This window comes from Hibiscus syriacus, unplaced genomic scaffold, assembly GCF_006381635.1.
Source record: "Hibiscus syriacus cultivar Baekdansim isolate YM2019G1 unplaced genomic scaffold, ASM638163v2 tig00111393_pilon, whole genome shotgun sequence".
NCBI lineage: Eukaryota > Viridiplantae > Streptophyta > Magnoliopsida > Malvales > Malvaceae > Hibiscus > Hibiscus syriacus.
The window spans coordinates 462,604-473,570 of NW_024063079.1; the positions used below are offsets into that span (position 1 = coordinate 462,604).

General features: G+C 34.9%; 2 protein-coding genes across 2 annotated transcripts; one reads left to right on the forward strand and one right to left on the reverse strand.

Annotated features, from left to right (window-relative positions):
• The first annotated feature begins 391 nt into the window (after positions 1-391).
• Positions 392-2,924, forward strand: LOC120160843 (cysteine proteinase RD21A-like). Its single transcript, XM_039171165.1, has 5 exons — positions 392-927; positions 1,648-1,883; positions 1,966-2,106; positions 2,248-2,700; positions 2,782-2,924. The coding sequence occupies exons 1-5, from the start codon at positions 453-455 to the stop codon at positions 2,875-2,877; spliced, it is 1,401 nt and encodes a 466-aa protein (XP_039027096.1). The 5' UTR covers positions 392-452; the 3' UTR covers positions 2,878-2,924.
• Positions 2,925-7,668: 4,744 nt separating this feature from the next.
• LOC120160871 (F-box protein At1g47056-like) lies at positions 7,669-9,602 on the reverse strand. Its single transcript, XM_039171198.1, has one exon. It carries the CDS (start codon positions 9,429-9,431, stop codon positions 7,830-7,832), a length of 1,602 nt encoding a protein of 533 aa, XP_039027129.1. The 5' UTR covers positions 9,432-9,602; the 3' UTR covers positions 7,669-7,829.
• Positions 9,603-10,967: the final 1,365 nt, after the last annotated feature.

Consider the following 10,967-nt stretch of genomic DNA (forward strand, 5'->3'; position numbering starts at 1 on the left):
GATTAAATCTCTCCTATTATTGTTTTTATCCTAAAAATTTAGTTAAACTCTTTACTATTTGAAAATATATTTTAAAAAGAAAAACCTAACTAATAAAAATTTGATATAAGACAGATATTGTCATTCATTACAAAAATAAAACACATTATTATCAAGATTTTATTAAATCGTCATAACTTTTTGGAAATTATGGAATTAAAGCTTATCCAAAAATATATATAAGTTAGAGGATAAATCGCGAATTAAACATTTTTATTTATACAGTATTTTAATTAGATTTATTAAATTCCCATTTTTCATTTTTGTTTCTTCTCCACCTGCTAATACACTGAATTTACCAAGTTTCATATATGGTTAGTTATATTATTTCTTTCTTTATAAACCCACTGTCTTTCGCCTTTCTTCTCCCCCACACATTCAAAATTCCTATTTCTTTTCTCTTTTCAGAAAACATGGGTTCTCAGCGATCGATTATGGCGATGCTTTTGCTGATGATGTTTTCTTTATCATCAGCTTCCGACATGTCCATAATCTCATACGACAAAACTCATCCCGACAAGTCAAAGTCCAGTTGGAGAACAGACGGTGAAGTTATGGCCATGTACGAGGAGTGGCTCGTAAAGCATGGAAAAACATACAACGGGTTGGGAGAGAAAGAAAAGAGGTTCCAGATTTTCAAGGATAATCTCAGGTTCATCGACGAACACAACGCCGATGAGAGTCACAGTTTTAAGGTTGGTTTGAACCGGTTCGCCGATCTCACCAACGAGGAGTACAGAGGCACGTACTTGGGAGTCAAGAAACCCGAACGGAAGCTTTCAAAGGCGAGTGATCGGTACAAGCCGCTTGTCGGTGAAGAGTTGCCTGATTCCGTTGATTGGAGAGAAAAAGGAGCTGTTGCTGAAGTCAAAGATCAAGGAAGTTGCGGTAAGTCTTTTTTAACCCTCTATTAATTACCGTCTTCTGATATAAAATTCGTAGTACCTGTGTTTCATTTTCATGATATTGTTGTGTGTGAGTCAGTACTTTAGTTGTCTTCTTACGGTGGGGTAAGGATTAAGGTGTCTCAGTCTTGCACGAAGGTTCAGGTCTTATTCCACTGAATCATGGATTTAAATTTTCTATTTTTAATGAAATAAAATTTAACCATAAAACCATCTTAATAATTAAAATAAATATTATTTTCTTTACAAGATCAATCTTATAATTATATCGTATTATTAAAAAAAAAAATTCTTTTTACACCTTAATATTTAAGATGCATAAAATTTTATTATTATTTGAAGATTATCCCATTAAAAAATTCATCAATTAAAATTTATTTTAACGTGATATTAATTTCTAGTTAATAATATTTTTTTGAAAATTTCCTAGTTTCTCGAAAGCCCTTCCATCTATAATTCTTAAATCCTTAAATTTTAAAATTAAAGTAACATGTTATGGGTCAAGTACTGATTAGATAATAATCTTTTTAACGTTTGTTAATGGACAAACGCCTTAAATAATAACTTTGAAACATTAGACACGTAATTATACTAATTTTTTTTAACACCTAGAATAAATAAGAGGTACAATTTGAATATTTAATTTTCAACTAAGTATTTTTTTTAGTTATTATTTTTATTGACTATTCAATGTTAAATACAGGGAGTTGCTGGGCCTTTTCAACTATTGCTGCAGTTGAAGGCATAAACAAACTTGTTACAGGTGAACTCATTTCACTATCCGAGCAGGAGTTGGTGGATTGTGATACATCCTACAATGAAGGTTGCAATGGGGGTCTCATGGACTATGCCTTTGAATTCATCATTAAAAATGGTGGCATCGACACCGAAGAAGATTACCCTTACACTGGTCGTGACGGTAGATGCGACTCTTACAGGGTATATTTTATATTTTTCGAGTTGAATATATCGAATTTCATTTCCCTTATACTGACTCTTGGTGTTTTCAATCACCCTGCAGCAAAAGGCCAATGTTGTTAGAATCGACGATTACGAGGATGTTCCGGCAAATAACGAGAAAGCATTGGAAAAGGCCGTTTCGAATCAACCGATTAGTGTTGCCATTGAAGGAGGAGGCATGAGTTTCCAGTTATATGATTCGGTAAGATTCTGGCATTCTGCATACATCAAAATTGCTAGTTTCTGTCCGAACACCATTCAATAAATGTCGTTTTGATCATGAAAGAACAATAATCTTCTTAAATCTGAAATTTGTGCATCGTATGATTATGGTTTTTTGCAGGGTATATTTGATGGAAGATGTGGAACACAACTAGACCATGGTGTGACTGTTGTTGGATACGGCACAGAGAATGGTAAAGACTATTGGATTGTAAAGAACTCATGGGGAAGCAGCTGGGGAGAGGCAGGCTACATCAGAATGGCCAGAAACGTTGCCAATTCCGTAACCGGCAAATGTGGAATCGCAATTGAACCCTCTTATCCGATCAAAACGAGTGAAAATCCTCCTAATCCTGGTCCGTCTCCACCGTCCCCCATACAGCCTCCTACCGTGTGTGACAACTATTATAGCTGCCCTGAGGTGACTACCTGCTGCTGCATCTACGAGTACTATAACTACTGCTTTGCTTGGGGATGCTGCCCACTCGAGGGTGCCACTTGCTGCGATGACCACTACAGCTGCTGCCCTCATGACTACCCTGTCTGCAACGTCGATAAAGGCACCTGCTTGATGGTATGCTCAAATTCAAAACGATCGATCCTTTCGCTCTACTTATGTTGGAAGTTACTAACTCTTATCGAATTTGTTTCACAGAGCAAGGGCAACCCGTTGGGAGTGAAGGCACTCAAGCGCACCCCGGCCAAGCCATTCTGGGCACTCGGAAATTTAGGCAGAAAGATCATTGCTTAAGTCGAAGCCTGGTACTGTAATGCAGTGGCTGATGGCTAAAAGGGAGAGAATGAAGGAAAGCCCGACAGTTCTTTGACAATCTCTCTGGTTTATAAAAGTTACTTAGATGGCTTATTATGTATATAATAATTTGGTATTTATCCATGGTGATGGTGTACTTGGGAAGGAGATAGAGTATTTGTATATATTATGGCATCATATAACAATGGATTCTACAAGTTGATTAATATATCCTGTTTTTAAAGTTGCTTCATATATCAATTATGTATTTTACTTGAAAATTAATGTTCTCTTCTTATTTAGTTTGTAATCAATCAAGCGATGTAAGTAGTTAAAGAGAATGTTGTTCTATCTAAGAGTTTTGGGTTTAAGGTTCAAGCAAATGTCGGTAAGGTGTGTACATTTATTCTTAATAAATTAAGAGAATTTTTAACATATAATAACTTGTAATCATCACACGAACCATAGAAGAAAAAATTAAAATTATTTCATTTTTTTAGGGCACATACATTGCGGGAAAAAAATGCCCCATTGCCTAGTGTAGGATATTATTTAGCAGTTCCACAATTTTCATGGATACCAAGCATTACAGATTTTGAGACTTTATGCTATAAATGATTTATGCAGTAGTCTCTGTATTCTAATTTGGTCACTTTTGATCTTATACTCTTTAAAATTTTAAAATTATTAAATATTAAACTTACAAAGTACACAAATTGATAGTAAAATTTGATGAAATTAATAACTATCATTTGAGCCAGAACCGAAATTTTAAATTGTTAAAAGTACAAGATTAAAAATATCAAACTATAGAGACTAAATCTATAATTTACCTATAGTATAGGGACTTGTAAAAGATTTCAACCTTTTTATTTTCCAGAAGAAAAGGAAAAACATCGGACTTCACGGCGGCTCTATTTCTGTTACAGAGCAAAAACGAAAACGAAAAAGAAAATGAAAAGAATGGATCAATTTGGAAACGAGTACACCATGGGTGACTGTATTATAAGTAGGTTAACATTCATTATACATTTAATGACAAAAATAATTTGATTAATATATATACTTTATTTTTTTTAGATAAAACATAGAGAAGAATATTATTATAATTATCTTTAAATATATAAATGGTAATTATAATATTATTTTAGTTTCTTTTTTAGTTCTAAATTTAACCTGACCCAATCCTACTAAATTCAAAGAAGAAAGAAGCAAGCCAACCAAAGTTTTGGAATCATGTGGCGGTAGGCATGCCAACCTTGTTACTATTATTTTGAAAATATAGGCATGCCAACCTTGTTACTATTATTTTGAAAATATAGGCATGCCAACTTAAGACCTGATGCTCACCCTCTACCTAACATTACAATTAAGATGAGTTAGTAGAGTAAATTAAGATAAAACTCACTAGTAAAATGGAATGAAATTAGGCCTAAAACTTCTTAATGCTTCATTACCATTGAACTAACCTAACCATATTACATGAAACTATATCATAACAATAATACACATAATTTAAAATGGATTGGTGTTCGTGTTTTTAATCGTATAATATTTATGGTAATATACCAAATCCATCCACAATATGATGAATTTAAGATATTATATTGGGTCATCAAGCAGCTACTAAATTTTAAATATTTTTTTTTATTATAGCTCCACATCTTAATATTAATATATCAAAATATGATATCATTAACAGTTATATAATATTTGTATTAAATCGGAGTTTCATGATAATTTAATATAAATCAAAGCAATCCAACTATCAATAGAGTTTATATATCAGGACACACATAGGGGTAAATGAGTAGAGTGTTTGATGAATTGTACGTGAATCATTGGTATAACGTTGGTTTATTAAGTTAGATAAACGAGTATGAACAAAATTTTTATATTCATTTAATAAACTAATGAACACGAACAAATATGTGTTTTGGTTCATTTTTAATCATGAACAAGATTATCGTGTCATTTATAAACTCATTTACTTAGTTCACATATTCTTTTCTTTTTCTTTTTTACATTTTAAATATTTGTTAAGATAGAGATTAAATTTAACATAAGGTGAACTTTGGAGCTCAAACTGTGAAGCTTAAGGAACTTAGGGACTAATGCAACAATTTCACCTTTTTTCTTTAGCTTACAAATGAGTTAAAAGAGTGTTGGTTGTCGAACATTAACGGATATGTTCACGAATACTAAACGAATGAATATGAACACATTCAAAAATAAATAAAAGAACACGAACACGATATTAAAATTTAAAGGAACACGAATCGAACATGAACACCTTTAAAAATAAATGACTATTACGAACATAATTTTATTCGTTGAAGCTCGATTCATTTACACCTTTAAACACAAATAAGGGCCATGTGAATAGACAAGCCCTCTAAAGTAAATGATATTGTACTATGATGAGATGGTGCTGGAAGTCCTGCCGCAACGGTCTCGAACATATCCAATCTCCTAACCTGCGAGCGGTAAGATCCGAACTTTAAGCTTTACAATAGTGTCCAGAGGCTGTACATATCACATTTGTCACATAAGGCCAATCAAAGTAACTTTCCTACACAAGAATCACTTCATAATCAATTAAATGAGGATACTTCCTCTCACGTCAATCTCTGACATGTTTTCTCTCTTAAAATATATGCAATTATGTATTAGTCTCGAGTTACTTATGACGTTTGAACATTAAGCTCTTCCATTTCTCACGTAACACATTATTAGGCTTCAGGTAGCTTATGCCTTACTTTCATAATTGATATGCTTAAAGCATTTTCGTAATTCTATTGCTATTCGCTTCGTTGGATGGAGAATTTAAGCAATCTATTCGTATGCATATCACTTGTGCAAATGCTGCTTTAAGTTCTGCCTTGGGATGACGTAGTAATCGGCCTTCAACTGGAGCATGGCTTCTTTGTTTTTCTTTTTGGAGTAGTGCATGTACAAGCGTGAGAACGAAGAAGAAATATTGAAGAAAAATTGTGGGTTTTGAAGAGTTAAAAGAAGTGAAGAGACAGGAAAGTGGAGATGAAAGAGAGAGGGTCAAAATAATGGTCAAATGGTGCTATATCAGTAGATAACGCGCCACATCAGTTTTCTCTTACTCACAATAACGACTGTTTACGTCAAGTGACTAATATGTTATGAATCAATAACGTTAATAATCAGTTTGTTATTTTTGAAACTTCAGTGAAAAAAATAAAAATACATCTATGTAGTTTACCCTTATTTCTTTATTAACTGTTTGGTTGGGAGAAGCATTAAAGCGAATGAACAGTATGGGAATGTTTAAATCTAAATAAACTTTTCTTCACCTACGTTATCAACCGTTATTATTGAGTGACCAATTTACTACAAATCAATAATATTAATAATTAATTTATTACTTTTAAAGTTTTATTATAAAAATAAAATTTACTCAAACAATCAGTGACCATATGTATAGTTTACGCTATGTTTTATCAATCAAATTATATAATTTTAAAATTCGGTCAAATAAATCAGATATAATAATATTACATAATCAATATTACATATTCTGATAATTATGTTTTAAAGCAAAGTACTCTTAAAGTCGACTTTGATTGGATAATTTATCCAACCAAATCGCCTTTGCATTTCTTTCTGGGTCAGAAACCTTTCGAAGTCTTTCATGTCTTTCAACTTTCCCTTTTTCTGCTGTTTTGCTTTCTGCAGATTTTATTTTCTCATCTTTTTCTTTGCTCTCTTGCTTACACTCTCATTTTCTTTGCCCCTAACTCAGATCCCACATAAGCTTAAAAACTCTACTAGTTTTGATGAAAAATATTGTCAAGATTTTTTCCCCTCAAACGGAAGTGATTTGGTTCGTTATTGCCATTATTTTCAGTTACAATGAAAATCATGGCAGTTGCCGACCACTTTTGTCGTCAATAACATTTACGGCACTATTTTGTTGAATAGTGGTGGCAGAGGGAGGCGGTGCCGCTAAATAGCAATCGTGATACAGCCGCTCATCCCCCCATTTGAATCCCAGATTAGAGCTAAACACTGAAAGTGTCAAAACTTCAAGAACATGTCCCCAGCAATAGAAGTAACAAATTCATGCATGCATGATTACATAAGTGGAAGTATGGTTAAAGATCCACAGGCTGCTCAATAAGTGATTCTAGTGCAATTTCTAACCCATAAACCACTTAATATTGCAGATCAACAAGCCATCGCAAAAGCATCATAAACCATATAAATGAAGGGGCTCATATAATAGCAACGCAATACTGACGGGATTCCTATCAAATCTTTTCTATATTTGAAAATTGAATATAATGCAAAAACCTCGACCGATGATACAGACAATCATACAGAAAAGGAGTTACACTCACAATAGAATCAGTACCGAACATCATACCTCAACTTGGGATGAGTCTTGGATATTAGTATGCATCCAACACAAGCATACTAAATCAAGATTTTTTTCTTATATTTGAAGGATCATACCACATATCCATGTTCAAATATGTATCAAACAGAGATATAAAAAACACAAGATACTTCAGAAACTAAAATGTTCAGGTAACAGAGATAGGCATGTCATATGCATCATATTACCATATCAATATACAACAAAAGAATTGGAAGCTAAATATTAAAGAGATCTTAACTAATGCATCAGAATACTTTCTTTAAATTCCTGTGTAGGATAACTATAGTTGTGAAGAATGAAGACAGAGACAGATTGCTAAATAAAGAAACTAAGATCCAAGAGAGTTAGAAGAATGTAAATTTAAACTATCAAATTGAAAATGAAGATGAATGCAAAAGGAAATCATCAGCACACAGCATTGAATTAAATACACAAACAAAGGAGAACTACAATACAAAAAAATTAATGTAAACAGTTCAAGAGGCGTGCTTTCATTTTTTTACTCTTTGTCGTTGCAATTTCGGCTCACCCATCCAACTTAAGTCTGAGAACAGTCATTACTACTTGCCAACCTCCTTAGAGTGCAAGACACAAAACTCCTCCCACTCAAAAGCCCTAAAAACTTAAACGATGTTGATCTCCCCATGCTACTTGAAGCAATACTAGGAGTTCCAATTTGACCTGCCACCATCGGAGGAAACTCAACTCCATCATCTTGTGCCCCACCATCACTAGCACTTGCAACTAGTTGTTCGCCAATATCCAAATTAACCGTGAGTGTTCCTCTAATTGCTCTTAACCAATCCACACCTTCCGGGGTAACTCCTCTACATTTCTTCACCTTCACTTTAATCAAATTAGGACAACCGGTAGCAAGTGCTTCCATTCCATGATCCGAAACAGGGCAGCTCTTAATACAAAGCTTCTTTAAAGCTATACATTTCACAGCAATACACGATATCTCTGCATCACCAACTGTATCACTACCGCATAAGGCTAACCGTTCCAAATTCAGACAATTCGAAGCAAGCATTTCCAAACTCAATTTGGTGGGATTAAGACCAATAAGAACTAGTTCTTGCAAATTTGGGCAAGATTTTGCAACAGCGATTAATCCTTGATCACCTATTCGATTTGCTTTCCATCCATCAATGTGAAGCTTCCTTAACAATTTACACTTCTCTCCAACAGCTGAGAGTCCGGCGTTGGTACACTCGGGAGTCTTAACAAGGTGAAGAATTTCTAGGTTTGAACAATTGGATATGGCCACAAGACCGACATCACTGACTTGGATCCGCTCCATATGGATATCTATCAGATCCGTGACCCGTTCCACTATGAGAGGGAAAAGCTTGTCCCAATCACCAGAGCATCTAAATAGTTTTAAAGATTTCAGATTCTTCGCACCGATAATAAGCGGACCAAAACACTGCCCATTGTAAAGCTCTTTTAAGCAAATAGTTTTCAACGCCGCCGCTGCAACACCAGGACCAATCGGCTCAGCAGCAGCACCGTCTGTGATGCCACGAAGTCGTTTCACGGAGAGTTCCTCGAGAGCTGGACAGTTGTCTAGCACGGCGTTCATTCCTTTAGCTCCGAAAGAGCAAGAACCACAGGAGAGCTTCTTTAGACCAATGCAGTTTTTAGCGAATGCGGACATTCCTGCATCGGTCAAGTCACGGCAAGCTCGTAGCTTAAGGCGAATCAGGTTCCGACAACGTTCGGAGATTAGAACAAGCGCTTCATCGCCGATGCTAACAGATCTACGGTCACATTTGAGAGCCAGTTTTGTAACGGCATCGAAGCGAGAGAAGATACAAGGAATCAGAGGGTGCAGATCTGATTGTGCGTTGAGGGAGAGACGGTGGCGACTCTGTCCTTCAATGATCAACCACCGTCGGCAAACGAGACAGCATCGTTTTCGGTCAGCGGGACTAAGAGACTGAAAAATAGAAGCCAAACACTCGTCGGGAAGATTCGAGATGAAATCCGAGGATCCATCTATGCTACTTCGTTCACGCTCTTCAGCTTCCTCAGCTTGCATTGGACAGATCAGAGACGTTGATTTCGGTTTTGACCTCTGGCGTTGGTCCCAATCTCGACGGCTCCTCAGCTTCGCCGCCGATAGTGATTGGCCCATCAACAACAGCTAACTAAACTAAAGAAGAAGAAAAATTAAGGAGAAAAAAAACGAGAGGGTCAATGGATTTCAAAATCAAATCGTAAATGAGTTTTAAGGCTCTTCTGTTTTGTTCTTATTGGAAATGTCAAGAGCGACGGACTTCAAAATCGGATTTCATTTTGGCTTTTTATCGACTTTATTATTTATTTGTTTTTTATGCAGTTTCTATTCGCCCTTCCCAACCTCATAATACTCTTCTTGAACCCACTCTCTGATTTTGGTTTTGATTGAGAAAATTCCAAGTCGAAGTAAGTTAAAAATCAATAATGATACTATTAAAAAAAGAGGATAAATTGAACTTATTGGTCACCCAATAATAATAATAATAAAATATTATATTCTTTATAAAATTTAAGTTCTAACAATTATGTTTATTGGGTATATATATACATTGTTAATAAATTAAGAGAATTTTTTTTAGAGAAAATAACCTCAGTGACAAAAAACGTCTTATAATATACGATTTTAACCATTTTTTTAGATTTACCAAAATGACCAACTAAATCACAATGCGATCGATAATTCGCAACGCGATCTCCGGTATCGCAAATCAGTTTCCAGATTTTTGCGATTTACATATTCGCATTGCGATAGTCCAAGTTCGCGTTGCGATTTATTCCAAATTCGTTGCGATAGTCCAAAACCGCAACGACTGGTGGTATTGCATTTGTTTCTTAAGAATTTTCCCTAAAAAGATAGTATTCGCACGGACGTGTCGAAGACACGTATTACCACGACCACGAGACGAGACGGGCGGCGGCGGCGCGCGAGAGTCATCCTTGTTCTCTATCACTCAACAAGGAAGTAGGAAAGCCAAGCCTTAAATATCATTCTCAATAGTATTTCTAATAATATATGAGATTAAGCATTACCAACACTTGTTTCTAATACTATGTGATTATTCAAGAAACAATTAACAATCATGCACCTTAAAACAACTGAATCAGCAACCAATTGCATTAGTATTATACGATTAAATATGTCATAATTAAAAGTCAATCTACAATCGATCACGATTATTGCAATTTTAAGCAAAACATTCAAAAAAAAATTGCATCACTCGCGAGAATAAAATTTTTTTTTATCGTGCAATTACAATTAATTGAAAATAAATTAGAATTGCATGAAAACTAAACGAACCACAAATACTTTTCATACAAATACTAAAGTCATTAACTATAATTCACAAATAATATCACTATTTAAGGCTCAATCCCACATAGTATTGGGAATAAGTGTTGGTAATGCTCAATCCCACATAGTATTGAAAACACTATCGGGAATTGTATTTAAGGCTTGGCTTTCCCACTTCCTTGTTGAGTGATAGAGAATAAGGGGGATTCTCGCGCGCCGCCGCCGCCGCCGCCGTCCGTCTCGTGGTCGTGGTCGTGGTAATACGTGTCTTTGACACGTCCGTGCGAATACTATTTTTTTAGAGAAAATTCTTAAGAAACAAATGCAATACCACCAGCCGTTGCGATTTTGGACTATCGC